Below are 19765 nucleotides of genomic sequence, written 5' to 3'. Positions count from 1 at the left end.
AATTAGTTAGATCTTACCCTGGGAGTTTTAAATTTTGGACCAGAGAGAACAAGTATCAATTCCTCTCTGGAGTTGGAAGTGGAAGGAGTAAGAAGTGGCAGCTCCTACGGGCTGTAATACTCCTTCTTGGAAATGACTCATCAGAGAACGATGACAATTTGCGGACAGACATAGAAGGAGAGGTGGAGAGGTAACCCTGGAGTTCAAGTCCTTGATTCCACGTTATCTCTGAGGACCAACTACATTCCTATCTTTCCCATAGTTTAATTAATTGCTCTTTGGCCCAGGCTGGGGTTCTCTCCCTGCAAACAAAAAAGTCCAGAGTAATACACTCACCTTTCTAAGCAGGCCCCAAAAAGAGAGAGCTCCGGCTTATGTGCCTCCCCATCCCTCCAACTTGTTGTGAATCTTATTTCAATACAACTGTTTTTTTGAAAAGTCAAATGCGAACTAAGGAATGTTATTTTGTGCTGGCATAAAACTGTGTCAGAAAACTGTACTCAATTCCTCTTCCATAAAAGCCAACAAGAGTTGATTCAGTCTTTGTGTGGCTTAAGACTTAGTATAGAGCTGAAATTATACTAAAACCTGTGTTAATATGATCAAATACATTTATTTTCTTAACTTTTAGAGTTACTTTTCAAAATAAAGTCCCAATAAAAAAAGTTTTGTAATATTTACTGTGAAATTTTGGTCCCTGCTTAAGTGTATCCACTTTAACCTGACCTTTTCCTAGGATCAGTTGTCTTTGGATTACGAGGGCCTCCTAAACCTGCATGCTTGCCATTGTTCCAACTTTCATCCATTGCTCCTTGCCCTGTCCACCTCAGAAATACAGAAAAGTCCTGCTCCTCTGCTTTTCCATGTGAAAGGCCTTCAAAACTCCATAGACAGTTTCCACAGTTCCAGTGAAACTTCCTTATAACTGATTTATTTCCTTCAACTGTTTATCTGACAGAATTTGAAATTACCCCATTCACTACAATCAGTCATTTGACAACTTATTGAGGGCCTACTACATGTGAAGCATTGTTCTAGGCACTGGGAATACAGTAGTGAACAAAATCCCCACTTTCCTGAGGCTTACATTCTATTCAGGGGACAATAAACAAAATAATTGAACGGATGGATGAGTGGATAGATGGATGAATGGATGGATGGATGGATGGATGGATGGATGGATGGATGGATGGATGGATATCTGTATGTGCTTCCCATTGACATAGAGGACACCTCTCAGGTAAACTGACCTATAAGGGTAGAGGAGGAGCCTCTTCTAGGACACCAATACTTCTGTTCATAAATCCTCATGTGGCATTTAGTTTTTTTGGAGGTGACAGTGCTCTGTTGACCATGCTTAGCTTGCCTTCAACTAAAACCACCAGATCTTACAAGTGCAACTCTTAAATATATATCCCTTCATCCTGCTCTTGTACAACTGCTCAATTATTTTCTTGAACCCTGAGCAGAATTTTATATTGATTCTTATTAATTTTCAACTTATCTTTAGCCTGTCCTTCCAACCAACTCACATTTAGGTGAACTAGAATGTAAAACTTCCAAATTGTGGGAACATAGTAATATATATACCTCAATATCACTGCCATATACAAACTTAAGGGAACAATCAAAATGTTCATTTTAAAATTAAGTAAAACTACGTAAAATTTTAGACAGTCCTAATCACTACTCTGAGAAAATGACAGTCCTGCTTGAAAGCCATGGTTAACTTGGACAATACGTTACCATTAGATAAACAGGTGCATAATACTTGCCATAACTACAAGCCATGCCTTTTCTTCTTTTTTCCAAGATGGATGCTCAGGAAACTCGTTCCTTCCTTAATGGATGATAATAAGGAACTATCAAAGGGGCCCTCAGGAAATCACAGGTCCCCTTTATTATTCATAGGGAGCTCCCTGACTTCTGCTTCATAATGCTGGACACTCCTGGCATTAAGTAATTAACAGGACAACTGGCTGTTTAGTGGCCGTCTACCTCCAGGACACATAAACTCTGCAAGAGCAGGACTTGAGTATGACTTTTTCATCAGGTCTTCCCCGGGCCTTGCAGAGTGCCGCCCCCATGGCAGGCACTCCATAAGCTCAATAAATATTTGTTGAATATAAACATAAATTAACACTCATCTCTGCCACTAACTGTGTAACACTGGGCAATTCCTCTACCCCTCTGAGTCCTACTTTGTTCATTTTAAACTAGAGAGACTGCGCCAGATGATCCCAGAGTTTCCTTTTCTAATGTTAATATTCTATATTTCCATCTTGTTGACTCAATGGCTCCCTGTATCTCTTTTCCCATTAGAGACTCTAAAGCTAGCTTGTTTCCAGAGTATGGGCAAGTTTTAATCGAATGAACACCCTGGACCATGGAAGGGATTGTTATTAAAAATAACATTTAGGCTGCCCAATTACTGTATGATTATTTCAGCATTACATTTTTCCTGAAAAACTTCTAACATGAAAATGCTTTATAATCACAGTTGGAGACCTTCTCTAGCAAGAAACCAAGGCTTTGGGAGATGATATTCAGAAAGTTTTAGAAAATGAAAAGGGGGATCTGTTTCAGAACAAGTAACAGGTTGACTCTGTAAGCAGATAGGTTAGAGGGTCCCTGGAAAGAGAAACAGAAATGACTTTCTTGATTTAAGAGAAGCCATTTTGGCCTAAGCCATTTTGTGATCTAAGCCTGGCCGCAATGCTTGCCCTTGAACAGGTCTCAGTAATTGATAATCTTTTTTTTGGGCCGGCTGCGTGGCTTACAGGATCTTAGTTCCCCAACCAGGGGTTGAACCCGAGGCCGCGGCAGTGAAAGTGGGACCACTGGACCGCCAGGGAATTCCCAGTAATCTACATCTTAAGGGAACAAACGAATGCAGAAACAGAGAGAAGGCAGTCAAACAATAGTGCAGTGATAAAGCAGAGTCCTAGTTCCTCCGCAAGGGATATACATAATAATATATCTTTGAGTTCTACAGGAACTAACCACCCAGGTGGAGGATGGAATGATGAAGTTGACCCTCCCGACTTCAATCAACTAAAGCTTGGACTCTGTCCACCTCTGCCCCAATTCTATGCTTAATTCTCCTCTGCTCTAGCCCCTTCATGAATATGCATATACCCTTAGCTTAAAACTTCCCCAATTTTGCTGTTCAGGAAGACACTGCTTCGGGAAAGCGCCCAGAGTTCTCCTTACTTGCTGCAAGTAATAATCAATCCTTCTCTCGATCTTTGGCTAGGTTGTGTCTTCTGGCTCAACACCCACCAAGGGGTGAACCCAGTTTTCTTTTCAGGTTACAACTCCACTTGGGATGCTAAATGCCATATCCTGCAACAGAAATGTTTTCCCACATTTTACACGCTCAAAAAAAAAAAAAAAAGAGTCAACAGCTAACGCTAATATTCTCCTATCTGCTAGTTTTGATGAATGTCTATCCCACTGCAAGCCTTAACAATAGCTACAGCCTCAAACATTAGCTGTACACGTAAAAGAAAACTTATTTTCGTCCAATTTAAAAGTAGAGCATTTTCATTTCATCATCAGTCTCCCCTCTATTTCCTGTGTTATCAGATGTTAGACAGTGAGCCAACAATCTGTTGTGAAACTGGCGACTTGGCAGATAAAATATGCACATTCAACCAGTATTCTTTTAAATTAAAGGCTAGTATGGGTCTAACCTTGTAAGAGTGATAAGGAAGATACACATATGCAGAAGATACAAACCCAGAAAAAAAACCTACCAAGGAATTCCCAAAACCACTAAGCCAATTCTAGAGGTCTCCTCTGATCATTTCAGATTTCTTCACTTTAATGCTCTCCTTCAAAAGGACACACCCAATTTAATTTCTGCTACTAACGATCCACATGCACCCCATGGAGTTAACCATTCAAATTATTAACTAGCCTCTGTAATGGTATACCTGGTTCTTTTCTGGGATGGGTTGTCACATCTGGTACATTTTTAAGTATGAACAGAGCAAAAAAGATGCACTCGATAGACCCTGTCTTGCTCTGAATCAGTCAGTTTCTGTTTAGACACATCCTGACTATGTGACCACAAGACAAACTTGCTCCATGGTAACAGTTGATGATCCAAAAGGCACCAGCAGCACAGCCTCCCTAAGTATACTCATGGGAAGGATATCTTTTTCTCCAACTAGGACATTCAGAATGGGCTCAAGAGTAAGGAAAATGGACAACAATCCATGGTTGCACCCACCCATCCAGTCATCCATCCATCCACCATTTACTGGGGACAAAACACTTGTCAGTAGAAACCAGTATTTTCTTTAAAAACATAAACACAGTGAAAATAAAGTAGTCTCCAAATGCTTCTTCCCCTACAGAAAAGGCAAGTTTATCAATTATTGATTTTGTTCATTTTTCTGTGTCGTGGAAAACCAACTTACCACTGTTTACATCTACATTTTACCAAACTGGCTAAATTAGGAAGTTTTCTGCCCAGCCATATGACAAGGCTACCATGGTTTCAGTAACTTCTCCAATGAGCAGATAAAGAGTCATTTACAGCATAAATCATCCTATTTCCCCAGCCATCTCAGACACACTCTCAGTCATGTGAATGGCGGTGGAAACTAAATTGCAAAGCTGTCAAAACATCCTGCAAAAATAGGGAAATTAACAGACCCATTCTGTCATGCACATTTGCTCCCATTTCCCTTGCCCCCATTACCTTCTTATGAGCCCACATTCATATATCTACATGTAGACCATAATAAACAATATATATATATAAATGTTAAATACATGCATTCTTTCATTCCCACACAGATAATGGCATATTGTTATCTTCTCCTAAGACTGAACTTGGGCTAATGTCCATAAACAGAAAGCTATTATTATGTCATTTCAGGTTCTGTTTAAAATTCTGTTGCAAAGGATAACTTTTTTAGCTGAAATAATACACTATACCTTGACGGGATTTTGAAAAATATCAGATTGAGAACCAGCAATGAAATGTAAGATATTTAAAATCACACGTGGTTGGAATCATGAAATTTCATGGCTGCAAAGGTCTGAGATGTCAACTTGTCCTCCTCCCAGCATTTTAATGAAGATAAGAATAGGTCCAGGGTGGCCAGGTGACTTGCCCAAGGTAGCACAGCCCGTTAGTGTCAGAGTCTGTGAAATACACCCACATTCTCTTACTTCTTGTAATAAAGACTGTAGTAACCTAAGAAGACATCAATCTAAATTCCACAAGAGTCAAATTCCATTTGACAAGAGTAAGAATATGACTCAATGATAAGTAGCTGTTCCCTCTTTTCAGGCATAGCCCACACGGAGTGAGTGATGGTACAGACATTACAGCAATAATACAAACCAACGTCACTTCCCCTTACCCAGAAAATCAATCTGATGAAGCTGAGAAAAAGGCCAAGGAGTTTGTCCAAAGGAACTTAACCCGAAGCTCAAACTACTTGGATTAGCTGGTGTAAGCCCAACTCCTTCCTCTAGATCCATAAAATCCCCATGACCCCATCAGTTTTCTCTTCTAAAATCCCTGAGAACAAAAATTAACATCGTAGAAAAATTAAAACACTGGAGAAATGTCTAAAACAAAAAGTTCAAAATGTCCACCATCCACCCAAAGGCAACCACTATCAACAATTTCTTGTGTATCCTTCCAGGAAAAGAATTCATAAACCAGTATAAAAAATATATATATACACATATACACCAGCATAAATATAAATAAATATATGTAAATGCTGCTATATACATACTTTTAAAACCCTGTTGTTAATCAAAGCTGATTTTGTCTTACCTGACACTGTATGTCTGGAGCCTGGGAACATAGCTAAACAGCTGACAAAATATAGAAAGAGACAAAGAAAGGGGAGGAATGAGGAATAAAAGCAAGAAAGAGGAGATCAGTGAGGAAAGGAAAGAAAAAGATGAAGAGGTATTCCCTACAGACCAGCACCTGGCAGATACTCATTCAATACTTTTCTGAATGACTGAGTGAATAAATGAATAAAAAACCAGGACAGGCATTTTTTAAAACACATATGACATTTAATGTATTAAACTTTTAACAGATATGGCCCCAATTCTCTGAGAAGTAAGCATCCTTCTTGATCTATACTGTCCAATGTTGTAGCCACTGGCCACACGTGGCTATTGAACATTTAAAATGTGTGCTGTATGTGTAAAATACACACCAGATTTCAAAGACTTAGCATGAGGAAAAGGATATAAAATATTTCATTAATAATTTTACATTGATTATATGTTAAAATTTTAGATATATTGGGTTAAGTAAACCAGATTATTAACTCACCTGTTTCTTTTTATTTTATTTTATTTTATTTACTGCAGCTACTAGAAAACTTTAAATTTCACATGTGGCTCACATTATATATTTTTTGGATAGTGCTGGTCTAGAACATAGATACTATTATAGCAGTGACTAAATCTGTCCTCCCTGCTCTATTCCAGCACCCAGCACAGGGCCTTGAGAATGGAAGGCTCACTGTGATATCTAGATAAGGCAATAGCAGGTCTTGAACAACAAGGCAAGAGGCCCTTCCCCCAGTCCCAGCTCTAATGGAAAAGCAGCTGTGTGAACCTGCCAGGCCTTGTTTTCCTCATCTTTAAAATGGTGATGATAATAATAATGTCTGCGTTATAGGAAAATAGCATGGACCAAATGAGATAATGTTTACAAAAGGGCTTTGAAGGGGTAAAACAGATGTCAGGTCGCTCCTAAGTTCTAGTATCCTCCTCTAGCATAGTCCCAGAAGTGAGATGCAAAAACTACAGCAACAGCAGGGTAAGAAACTAACTGATAAAATTCCTACATCTGATATTTCCATTCCAGCTTGTGTTAGAAAGTTTAGACAAAAACAGGTGCCAACTTGAGATTCTCACACTAGTGGAAACTTCAACGTTCATCACTCCCTTTTCACTGCATCTCACCAACCACAGTTGACAAGGTGGCTTGCAGATATTTTCCTTGAGGCACCACAGAAAGTCTAACAACCGGGAGCAGAAGGCCGCCTCTGGGTGGCTGACGAGGTTCACAGCTATGTGAGCAACCTAGGTGCCCAGCTTTGTGGGAGATTCATAATCCTAGGGGACTCTGAGGCCTCAGGGGAAGAGTTCTGTGGGCACAAAAATCTATCATGGGCATTAGTCCTCGTTAAGTGTTTCAGGTGCAGCTAAGAGAAAGTATCTTGTTCTACAAGGCGGTCAGGGTACCTGGCAAGGGATATCCAAAGGACCCTTGGACATGCTGTAGCTTTTAGTGACACTGGGACAGATTTTACCATCCCAGCTGGGCATCTTCTTCTCCAAATCAAAGATTATTTCAAAAGGAAGATTGTACGAAGAAAGCATTCTTCTGCAAGGGGCATTTAAGGAGGAGCCTTACGTGTGGACTAACCCACAGCAGAGAGAGAGCAGACCCAACAACCCAAGGCCACGAGGCAGGAGGACAGCAGAACAAAAATAGTCAATTTCAAGAGGCCCAAGGTCAGATTCTCCCCTCAGTCTCTGCAAGACACCACAGAAGCCCAGAAGCCATCAATGACTTACCACCGGCGAGGCCGCCACACCAAGGAGAGCAAGGGGGCCACGGTGACTTCCCCTTTGCTGGGAAGGTCTGTCACTCTTCCCCTCTAAGAGCTGCTGCCTGTGACGTGGAAGTGAGCTGTGACATGGCCAAGCCCTGAGCCCCTGGGAACACTGCCCCGTGACCTGCCCTGTGACAGCCCACAAGGCCTGAGTTGCTGTCAGCTCCTCTAACCGGAAAACCAAAGGACAGGGCAGCAGGCATGGAGCAGAGCTTCCAGAACGTGGCTGCAGAAGCATAAACCACAATGGAGGCTTTTTGAAATCCATATTCCCCAAACCAGCCGCCAAGATTCTGGTTCAGTACGTCTAGGGTGGGGCTGAGGCACCTGCATTTTAAACAAAGTGCAGGGGCAATGCCAATGCCCAGTCTGACTTGGGAACCTGTGGTCTAGAGAACTCGGGGAAGCTTCATTGTCCTTAATCCTTTCTCTTTCACAGGCATTCTTCATGCTTCTTGTCCCCACGTGGAGGAGGAGGGTGTGGGAAAGAGGCTTAGATGTAAGCAAGGCAAAGCAGAGGAGTCTGAAGGCCCTACGTTCCAATGTGAGCTATTCCCAGTCCTCATGCAAGTCATTTAAACTTTCTGAACCTCAGTTTTCTCATCTGTGAAGTGGGGGTAAAACCATCTACCCACTCAGGGTTGTGGGGGGAATAAACACCCATGAAGTGCCCAGTGCATGACACAGGGTAACTGTCAGAGCATTCACCTTAGTATTAGCTCTTTCCATTAGGGGAAGGAGGGGTGCAGGGCAGTTTCCCATATGAGTATCTTTGCAAGAGAAAATGTAAATGTAAATAACTGACTTAGGCATAAAGGGAAAGAAAAATAAGTAAATAAACTGCAACAACAAAAAAACCACAGTAAGGGGCCATGAATTCAGGTTACATGGGGAGGGTGGGGAGATGCACAGAGCAGGCGTGCAACACCGTCTCTGGGAGCTCTACAGAGATTGGCTGGGAGGAAATCAACAGAGATTCACAAAGATTTAGGCACAAAGCTATGTGAAGATTTACTGCAACATTATTTTTTTTAATTGGAAATAGCCTACAGGCATTTTTTCATTTTCTTTTTTTTAACATTATGATAAACATGTATTACAGTTGACCTTTGAACAAAATGGGTTTAACTGTGCCGACAAGCTATACGCAGATTTTTTCAGTAAAAATGATCAAGTACATGATCCGCAGTTGGCTGAATCTGCGAATGCAGAACTGCGGATACCGAGGGCCTGTGTGGGACTTGAGCATCCATAGATTTTGGTGTTCTGCTTGGGTCCTGGCACCAATCCCCTGCCAATACCGAGGGATGACTCGAAGATTTTTGCCTGCACAGGTGGGGGCCGGGGAGTCGGCGCCCCTAACCCACACGTGGTTCAAGGGTCAACAGTACTTTATTTCAGAAAAAAATGTTCCTTTTTAAATCTGGATGAAGATTTTGGAATCTATTTGACTAGCTAAAAGCACCTGTATCCCAACTGTTTTCCTTTTAAACTCCAGTTTAACATTCAGATTAGAACATTAATATCAAGAAAGGAAGGCCTCTAAATTTTCCCCATGTAAACAAAAGGCAAAATACATTATAATTGTGGGTACCATCAACACTTCTGAAGCACAAAGGGCATGAGGAAGGATTGGGGGTGCGTAAAGAGAAAACACGTATAAAGAAGCAGACAAGATCTCCAATGTAATCCCGAAAAATACTAGAAGAATTGGGTTCACTGCTTCCCTTCGCCCTCAACACAACAAACATACACACACACATGCGTGGACACACAAAATTATGAGAACTTTTGAAATAAAACTCAATGTTACCCACCAAGTCCTCTCCCACACAGACTAACAGAATCTATTTTTATATTCCAGTGAGATTTGCAGCAAAGAATAGAGCACCAGTAAAAAGAGGAAATAATTTCTGTGCTGTACCTGGGTTTTTCTCACTTCCTTATTTTAAAATAATCACCTAACAAGTCCAAAAAATTCAGAACAATATTACAGTCTTATATGCACTGGGTATATATCCCTGCAGACATTTTGGAACTAAACTGAACCACTTAAAAGGTTCTGGGTAATTTGCCATCTATTTAGAAAACTTATAATGATATATTACAGTGCTGGGGGGCTGGAAGAAACCTTCCAAATCATCTGGTCCAACCCCATCATTTTACAGATGAAGATCCTGGGAAATAAACTGGCTGCTCCAACACACTGAAGACTCTAATTAAAACATCTGCTCAATTTTAAGGTGGCTGACAAATTTGGAGAGAGGGGATGGGAAATAAAATAAAACCTCCAAAACATTTTTTAGTGGCATAGTAATTATGATCAACGGTCCTATTAAATGAAGAAGCAGTGAGGATCGTGACGGAAGTATACCCCCACTCCAATGTCAGGACCACTTACATCTGGAAAACTGAGAGGTTTAAAGCTGTCAGAGCGAACACATTGAATCTATGGGATGGGGACCAGGAAGAAAACTCAGGAGCCCTACCCTGAAGTCTACTGGTCTAAGCATCAAACGCTGGTCTAATTTTATACCTAAACACTGGTCCAGGAGTCACCCTTATGTGATGGTGCCTTCATTTCCAGAAAAAGTAGAGATTTGAGAAAACGGTCCAGGTATAACAGAGATACATGACAATTGACGTGACAAAGGAAGGGTGGCTTAGACCTTAGCTCAGTTTTCAGTGGACCCCTGACCAGCAGCATCAGCATCACCTGGTTGCTTGCTAGAAATGCAGAATCTTGGGTCCTAACCAGACCTATGGAGGCAGAATCTGCATATTGACAAGAATCCCAGGTCCTCCTGCCCACATTAAAGTTTGATAAGTATTGATACTTATTTAGATAACACAGCAGCAAGAGAAAGTGTAATTAACTGCCTGTAACCACATTCAATCCAAGTTTCTGGAATAATTACCTCCATCACCAGCTCTACTTTCTAAAGCTTTTGATCTTCAAGCCTTATTTTAAATTTTAAATGGTCTAAAATTTAGCCTAAATTTTAAATGGTCTCAATGAATATCTTATTAAATAGTAATATTTGTTGACAAAAATTCAATTAATTATCAAGTTATGAAGACAAAAAGGGAATTTTATCTGAGCCATACTGAGGATTATATCCCAGGAAGCAGATTCTCAGAAAACTCTGAGAACTGTTCTGCCTGTTAGAAGTTGAAGGCACAGTCATATACATTTCTGAAACAAAGGATCATACATCAAAATGACATACTGATATTTTACATAAAGTTCACCAAGGATAAATGGTCCAGGTAGGCACATACAAAGCGAGCAGCAAGTCACCATGACCCCCTACAGGGCTGGGAAAGAACATCTATTCTTTTAAGAAGTTACACTGCTAGTGTCAGAAGAAAGAAAAAAAATTGATCTTTATGGTTGAGCAAGCACTCCCATCTTTGAGGAGCTCTGGTTAATGTGTAATGCGGATGCACACTGCACATTAGGGAGGCCGGGATGAGGTCCAAACAAACACAAAGAGAGAATTTTATGTTTAATTTTTTCTTATCCTGCCTTAAAATATAAATTTTATTTCATCATGTTTTCTCACAAACTATCTTAAAATTAAGAAAAAAATATATAAATATTCTGGGCACTTTACTATTTTCAAGGGTTACATAGATTATGAATTGAAGTCTTTTTTCCTGCTATTGTCTGCTGGAGTCATAGTAGAAACATGACCAATATTTCTTCAGTTGGGAGTTAGAAACCCTAGGGAGATCTGGTGAAGGAGGAAGACTGAATTCAGAATAGAAATGTTTTCCTAGCAGAAAAAAGAGAAGCTTCAGGTAAGGGAATTTTATGATCAAAAGGTTGTGAAGGTCACATGGTCCAACCATGGTTCCAAAGCTGAATTCCTTTTACACCACACATGCAGTCTCTGCTTGCACACTCCCAGTGATGCGGAACTCATCACCTCCAAAGGCTACCCATCCTATCTTTGCATGCTCTAATTGTTAGAAAGATGCCTGAAATTTGTCTCCCTGTAGCTTTCGATAGCCCCACAATCAGTAACCCCACAATTACCATCCCTACCATTAGCTCATTCCCATTATCAATTTTCCATTACATTTCCCAGTGGAATTCTTTTTAACAGAGAAAGTCAAAGAAACAAGTTTCATGTATTTATTTCTCATAGGACTGGAGCAGCTTGTATAGTGGGGTGTATGAAAATTTTATTTTTTGCTTTTATTTTGTAGTGTCTTAGGAAAACCTCATGTGTACAAGAGGGATATTAAAATGAATAATCGCAAGTTGTAGAGACTGTAACCAAGGACATAAGCATACCAGAAGCCTAGTGTAGGGATAATACTGTCCTTAAACACTGTTTTAGCCCTAAACTTCCTGGGAGTCAAAGCAGGTATGAAATAGGGCAAGAAGGTGGTGCTTCAAAAATGTTTGAGACTCTCTGGCCTAGGGGACTCTAGGTTATCAGCCGTGGAAAGTGTCTTAGATCAAGTCTAATCCTACCTCTTACAGAGAAGGAAACTGAAATTCAAAGAGGCTACATAAATTGCCTAATATTGGGCACCTAGTAAGCAGCAGAGCCAGGCAATGGAGTGTCGCTACTCATTTTTGCTACAACGCCAGACTTTGAGTCTTGGGTTTGTTAAGAAAGCTTGTTCAGCACAAAAATCAGAGATATAGCACCACATTACTGGGCCAACAGGACACTCCCAAAGCAAACCCAAGCCATCCTGGCACACACAGAGACCTCTAATCCCCAAATTCGCAAGTCTAATACCAGGTAAGAAAATGATATTGGAGGCATAAGCCATCCTTCCTCCTACTCTTTTTCCTATAATTCCACTTGTCCCTACATATCCATTGATTCTGAACTACAGAGATTTTCCACTAAGCAGCTTATTTTAATCTCCCATGAAAATAATCTCTTTCTGATGAGAGGTTATTTGCTCTCAAAACAGAAACACCACTGTGAAACACTTCATTCCTTCTGGAACACTTGAAGCTAAAGGCTCATAGCACACTGAGCCAGAGTCATTAGTGAAGAGTAAAATATTATAAGCGACCAACTTATCTAGGCATCTGAACATTGGACTCATCCAAACGATATTCAAAGAATTCCTTTTACCATCTATTTTTAAAAATAATACCACTGTAGTATTTTAAAGAACAATCTTGTAGCACACACGGCATGAGATGCCGGTACAGTGACAAGACATCCATGGTACTCTGAATGACTGGCAGGTGGGTCACAGCAGCCTGCCCACCAGATCATAAGCTCATCCTAAGCAGTGACAGAAGCTCATCCTCAGAAACAACTAGTTGCATCTCGCTTCTCTGTAAGTTTCAGCAGACCCCTCAAAGCAATGAAGGGCAATCACGCAAATATGAATTATGTGCTTTTTCTATCCTCATGTCCTTCCGAAGTAAAGATAAGCAAACCCTGGAAAAAGTACTAATACAGGTCCCAGGTATTTCAGGTGAGACATCTTCCATGCTCACACTAGTCATTTATATTACAAAATGACCTGGGATGCTACTATGTTAGGTGACCTGGTCATATTTATTGGTTTAGAGCAGGCCATTCCTGGGATAAAAGCATCTAGGGAGCTAAGAATTTGTAAATTCTTGATTCAGTTCATTAAATGAGACAGGGGCAGATGAACCAAATTAATACCCAAGTCAAACGAGGGATAACTGAGCATAGTTACATCGCCCCATAATTTTCCAGGCTTCTTTGCTGGTATCAGGTATATAAGAGCTCAAAGGCAAGAGAATAGAAGATAAACACATAGCCTGCTCATAGCCCACAGTGAGGCAAAAATAGAAAACAAGAAGAGGAAGAAAAGCCATGACACACATCCATCCCAGAGCACATCTTCCGTTACTGCTAATCAGAGCATATGTCACACTTCCTGGGGCCACTGAAGTCATTAGCCCCGCCAGAGAGGATCGGAATTTTCCCACTTTAAAAGGAGAAACAGGGCAAAAGACAGAAACTAGGCTGGCAGGAAATAGAGAAGGGAGGTATTTCTCTATAAACATGTTATCCAAAAGCGACATCTTTTCAACCAAAATCTTCAGGTGACCTGATGATAAAATGGAAATGGCTTGCAAGCAGGAAGGTTGGCAGTTGTATTCCTCACACCCCACCAAACTAAGTCTCAGCCTCCCACCCCCACTTCCCTCTAGGCTGGAACCTATGTCCAATGTCTCCCAAGGTGTAGAAAATTCTAGAAAGAGGGCTTGCTTATCTTAGCACAGAACCCATGGGAAAGTGTCATCTTTCTTTCCTGCGGTCAAGGAGACCTACTCTATCCTTATCCCATCCCAGAAATAGGCTGCTCTAAACCAGTAAGTATGACTGGGGCTTTTAGCATAGTGAGGTCCAGGTTCAGCTTGTAATAGGAATGACTAGTGTTAACGCGACAATGTCTCACCTGAAATGTCTAGGACTTGGATGGGTCTTTCTTTCCAGGGCTTGCATATCTGTACTTCAGGAGAGACCCTTACCTTCAGAAATGGCCTTCCTCACAGCTGCCACGTAAGTCTCAGGCTCATCGTCACAGGTGAGCTCCTGCCAGTGTGCCCAGTCTGGAAAGAAGTCCAGAAACTCCTCGCTGTCCTGCACCCCGCAGAGCAGGCGCACCACGCGGTGTGGAGGATGGAAGGCTCTCTGCAGCAGGGGCAGCAGGGCCGGCTGGCAGAAGCACTGCACCAGCTCCGCAGACAGCAGCACCACGATGCAGCGTGTGCGGAGAAAGAAGCTCAGGTCCTTGGCTGAGAAGGCGGTCTTGGGGCTCAGCCTATAAGTCAGCATCTTCTGGCTATGGACGTGCCGACTGGACAGGAAAAGGTCCTGGAGGTACTGGCACCATTCCTCAGCATCCGAGCTGTAAACGATGAGGATGTCGCATCCTACAAGCATCCCTGAGCAAGAAGGAGGCACAGAAGCATGTTAACACGCCTGTTCCTACTAGGGCTTCCCATGACCTGCAAGATATACCATCCAGACGAGGAGCCTGGCACCCACAATCTTTCACTGTCTGCCTCCAGCCTACCTGTCTAACTTCTTTCTCACTTGCAGTCTGTGTTCCAACCATTCCAGACTCCCTGCTTTTGCCCAAACATACCATGCCATTTCAGATCTTTGCATAAGCTATTGCTTCTGCTGGCATGCTCTTCTCCACATAGCTGATGCAGTGTAGGATGATGACGATGAAGATGATGATGATGAAGATGATGATAGCAACTGCAAGCACTTATATAGAGCTTACTATGTTCCAGACACTCGTCCAACCTTATTGCCTCGCAAACTCATTTTATCATCACAGCAACTTTCTAAGGTAGGTACTACTATTAGCCTGATTTTGAAGATGAGAAAATTGAGGTATGGCAAGTTAAGTAATTTACCCAAGAGCCCCAGTGGCAGAGTCAGAATTTGAACTCAGGCAGTTTGATCCCAGAACCTAGCTCTTTCCCAAATACAGTGGTTACAAGCACAGGTCTGGAATCAGGCAGCCAGACTTAGCATCTTGGCTCTCTGAAGTATTAGCTGTGCAACCTTGGGCAAGTTGCTTAGATTTTCTAAACCTCATTTATTCATCTGTAAATGGAAATATAAAGGCAATATTTATCAGTGTTTTGTGAAAATTAAATTAGATATTTCATGTAAAGTGCTAAGCATAGTGCTTGATGTGTAGTAAACCCTCAATGATTGGTAGCTGGTGTCATTATCCTCACATTAATATAAACAATGCATTAATGTAAAAGTAACCATGGTTGAATTAACATGTTGACCTACACAATACCATTTATAAGGTGTTTCTCGCCATATATGGTCTGTCACATAGGCTTTCTTCTTCCTCTAATAAAGCACAAATGCCAGAAACAGAGTCCAGAGCCTCAGAGAAGTGCTGAATTAAAAAGGTCTTTTGGGGATCACTTGGCCCAAACTCCTCATTTACAGATAAAAGAAATACTTCATCTGGGAAGATAAAGGAATTTGCTTAAATTCACACTCAGCAAATTAGTTCAGAGCCAGGACTGAAACTCAGGTTGTCCCCTGGTTCCCTATCCAGTCCTCTTGGCAATCTACCTGCTGCCTCCCATCAGGAATTCTGTCAAGAATCTTATGAGCAATAACTCTTATCTTCCCATTATCAAAGTTCAAAGATGCTTGGCTCTTATAACGGTTACCACTGTTGTGGGTCCTCATCTCCCACTAATTCAATGAATTATTCTAAGGGATTTGGAAGGGGTGAGCGCAGAGAAGTAGCCATACATCTACAATGCAATAGGGATCCTTCCTCCCACTTAGAGAAGGAAGCTGGGAATTTTGTCAAACAGGAGTCATCTAAGTTGTGAATTATCACAATTACATGCCATCCCTGGGCCACATTTAGCTGAATGGTTCCTGGCCAAAAGGTCAGAGGCAGGAGTGGGGCAAGACCTGAGCTTCTCAGTTCTGAAAACATCATGAAAGGAACCCCCTTTCCTGACCCCATCCATCACCACATTCAAAGTTAAAATAATGACATACAAAATGTAAACTCAACATAGTTCTGATATCCCCCAGGATGACAGTACCAAATCTTTTAAAACAGTAAATAAAACAAAAATGTGGAGTTTCTCTCTTTTTGGAGCCCCTAATTCAGTACTAATATAAAACGCAATAGGCTTCCAGTAGGCTTCTGTTAACAGAACACTGCAATACCTGCTGCTCATTAAAGACCTCTAGTCATCAAGGAAAGTTTAAAGGTTAATAATAGGGGAAACCGGGTGTGCAATATATGAGAATTCTCTGTATTACCTTCCCAATTTTTCTTTAAATCTAAAACTTCTAAAATAAAAGTTTAAAAATACAATTTAAATAAAAAGCGCTTAAGGGTTTAACCTCTTCTAAATGGAAAACCTATTTAAAATGTCTCATTCCTGAGGTTCCAGTGTTAAATTCAACGCCCCCTTTGAGCAAAAGTACAGGCATACCTCAGAGATATTGCAGGTTCAGTTCCAGACCACCCCAGCAAAGTGAATATCACAAAAAAGCAAGTCGCCCAAATTTTCCGGTTTCCCGGTGCATATAAAAGTTATATTTACACTATACTGTAGTCTATTAACTGTGTGAGAGCATTATGTCTTAAAAAACAATTGTACATACCTTAATTAAAAAACACTTTATTGCTAAAAAATGCTAACCACCATCTGAGCCTTCAGCAAGTCGTAACCCTTCTGCAATAGTCAAAAGTCACTGATCACAAATCACCATAACAAATATAATAATAATGAAAAAGTCTGAAATATTGCAAGAATTACCAAAATGTGACACAGAGACAGGAAGTGAGGAAATGCTGTTGGAAAAATGGCGCCAATAGACTTGTTCGATGCAGGGTTGTCACAAACCTTCAATTTGTAAAAAATGTGGTATCTGCGAAGCGCAATAAAGCCAAGTGCAATAAAACGAGGTATGCCAGTACTTGAGAAGGAAGTGGTTAGTACCTCAGACTAGTTAATATCACAACCTACTTGGTCACCAACTCATGGTGTGACTTCAGACCAATATACTATATCTAAACAAATTTTTCCTCAGTGTAAATGAGGACAACAAAATCTATCACCTCCCTGAACTTTGCTCTGCTGCTAAAACCGAAAGCTGGGGAAGTTGTAGAAAAGTCCAAAGTGTAAGTTGAAGTCCCTCCACAACCTTTTAGGTAACAACACAGGACTAAATGCTTTGTCGGGGACTCTCTCTCATATGTGGGAACACCCCTTTCTTCAAGGAGAATTCCCTTCCTTTAACCATAAGTCACTTCTTCACATGTGCCAAATCATTCCTCCCACTGTTGTTTGTTTGTTTATTTAGAGAAATGAAGTACATGAATCAACAAGGAGTCCATAAATCCTAGACAGAAATAAGGAAGGGTCTTTGTCCTTGTGGAGCTTAAAGACCAGGTTTGGCTATAGAAGGAGAAAGTAATGGATAACAGTAGAAGCAGGAGCTGTCTGGTGGCAACAGGGAGTGATGGTGGTGGTAAGAAACACAGTGACCAAAAGAGAAGTTCCTTAAAAGATTCAAAATCCACCCGAGAAGAGAACCGAGAAGAAGAGCTTGGGAGCTGCTCAATCTACCCAGCCCAGACCATTTTTTAGTCTGGCACTCCGTTCATCCATCCTAGAGCCTGTGTTTGAATCTGGGCACTGTACTGAAGAGGGGTGTGAGATAGGGAAGGTGACTTGGATAGGGAGAGATCTGGAAACAATTAATGTGAGGAGCTTCCAGACTCCGAAGGTTTCAAGTTTAGAGACTTGGCAGGAGTACTGAGGAACCTCAAGGATCACATGGAAGTTAAGATGACAAAAAATTAAAGGTCCCTTCAAGCCCTTTCATCCTAATAAATCCAGGAATGGTAGAAGGATCTGGAGATAAGAGAAGCCTTGGAGAAAGGGGGCAGAAAAAGGTATGAGAGCTTTCTTCAAATACCTGGAGGCTGACACATGGAGGAAAGGATTCTGGTTTTCACTCAACTAGGCTTGGCCACTTGGGAAAATCACTTATGGCTTCTCTCTCTTCCCTCTCAAGAGTAAGTACAAGAGACGTCATCAGGAGCCTAGAGACTATTCCATGATAGGCTGATTCCATTTCATTTTACCTTGCTTCCCAAGTTCTTTCAAAGACAGGGAGCCAAGATTCTCCTTGATTTCCACAAGCAAATACGCCTTTCAAAAAACAAAAGACTAACGCTTACCCTTCAGTGGAAGGGAACTGAAGAAGACCACATGATTGAGCCATAAGAAGGAATGAAGTACTGACACATGCTACAACTTGGATGAACCCTGAAAACGTTATGCTACAAAAGAAGTTAGTCACATACTATATGATCCCATTTATATGAAAGTCCAGAGTAGGGAAATCTACAGAGACAGAAAGTAGAACTTAGGGCTAGGGAGAAGGAGGGAACAAGGGGGTGATGGCTAAAGCGTACGGAGTTTCTTTTTGAGGTGATGAAAATGTTCTAAAATTGACTGTGATGATGGTTGCACATATCTGTGAGGATACTAAAAACCATTGAATTGTATACTTTAATGGATGAATTGTATGGTATGCGAAATACACCTCAATAAAACTATTTAAAAGAAGATGAAGGAGGGGAAGGAGGGAGAGGGGGAGGGGGAGGAGGAAGGGAAAAAAGAGGCAAAGGAAGAGGAGAAGAAGAGGAAAACCACAAAGAAGAGTGGCCTGGATGACTCCAGAGCCTACAGCATTTTGGCAAGAGACGCTCTCACCACTGTCACCACTGTGACCTGCCACCGTGGGTCCTGGTACTTCCAGACCTCAGGGAGTCCCGGGGACTCCAGAGGCCCAACTCCCACTTGCAGCCCCTGGAGTGGCGACTCACCACAGAGGACGTTTATGGCAAGACGGTTTGACAGCTCTAACCCGTTACAGACATCTGCAAAGCCACTACAGAACCCATAAAGAGCCCCAGATTTGGCCACCGGGCGTGAGTCCCCTTCTGAATAGGAGCACACCCTTCTAGCCCCTTTGGCCACGCCCACTGGGGGGGCGATGCACATAGGACACTGGACGAGGGTGGTTTTCTCTGCCTCCTCTGCCCAAAGTATGCTGTTTCCTGGACTTAACAGCCCAGGGCCTGTTCCTAGCAATGGGAGGTGGTGGGAGTTTCACTGACCTTATCTCCTACTTCTCCCCAGTCACCCACCTACTGTGGCCACTGTGGCCTGCTCCCCGTTCCATAAATACATCACGTGCACCCATTTATTGTTCCCCTGACTAGAGCACTCTTCCCCGACATGACTCCTCCCCCGCCCTCCTTCAGGTCTTTGCTCAATGCCCCTTTCTCTGTGAGGCCTAATCTGGCTGCCTCCTTTAAAAGTATAACCCCAACCCACTTTACCCCTCTACTGTTTTTCCACTGCACTTATCTTATCATGTACTTTCCTTATTAACTGTATTGCCTGCCTTCCCCCACTGCTCCATAAGCTCCATGGGGTCATGGCTTATGTCTGTTTTACTTACTAAATATATACCTGACACCTAGAACTGTGACTGTATTTGGTTTGTTTTTGGTTTTTAATTTATTTATTTTTGGCTCCGTCGGGTCTTCGTTGCTGCGCACGGGCTTTTCTCTAGTTGCGGCGAACGGGGGCT

The 19765-nt window shown here is 41.7% G+C and overlaps 1 protein-coding gene across 1 annotated transcript in view; it reads right to left on the bottom strand.

Moving 5' to 3' along the window:
• Positions 1 to 19765, bottom strand: part of PIK3AP1 (phosphoinositide-3-kinase adaptor protein 1) — a 109250-nt gene that overhangs the window by 87849 nt on the left and 1636 nt on the right. The window contains exon 2 of the mRNA XM_061194821.1: positions 14110 to 14526. Coding sequence (XP_061050804.1) covers positions 14110 to 14526 — 417 coding nt within the window. The remainder of the gene's footprint in view (positions 1 to 14109; positions 14527 to 19765) is intronic.

The sequence above is a fragment of the Eubalaena glacialis genome, chromosome 1, assembly GCF_028564815.1.
Source record: "Eubalaena glacialis isolate mEubGla1 chromosome 1, mEubGla1.1.hap2.+ XY, whole genome shotgun sequence".
NCBI classification, from domain to species: Eukaryota; Metazoa; Chordata; class Mammalia; order Artiodactyla; family Balaenidae; genus Eubalaena; species Eubalaena glacialis.
Note: the sequence above shows the minus strand (reverse complement) of the source record. Positions and strands in the feature narration are given on the sequence as shown.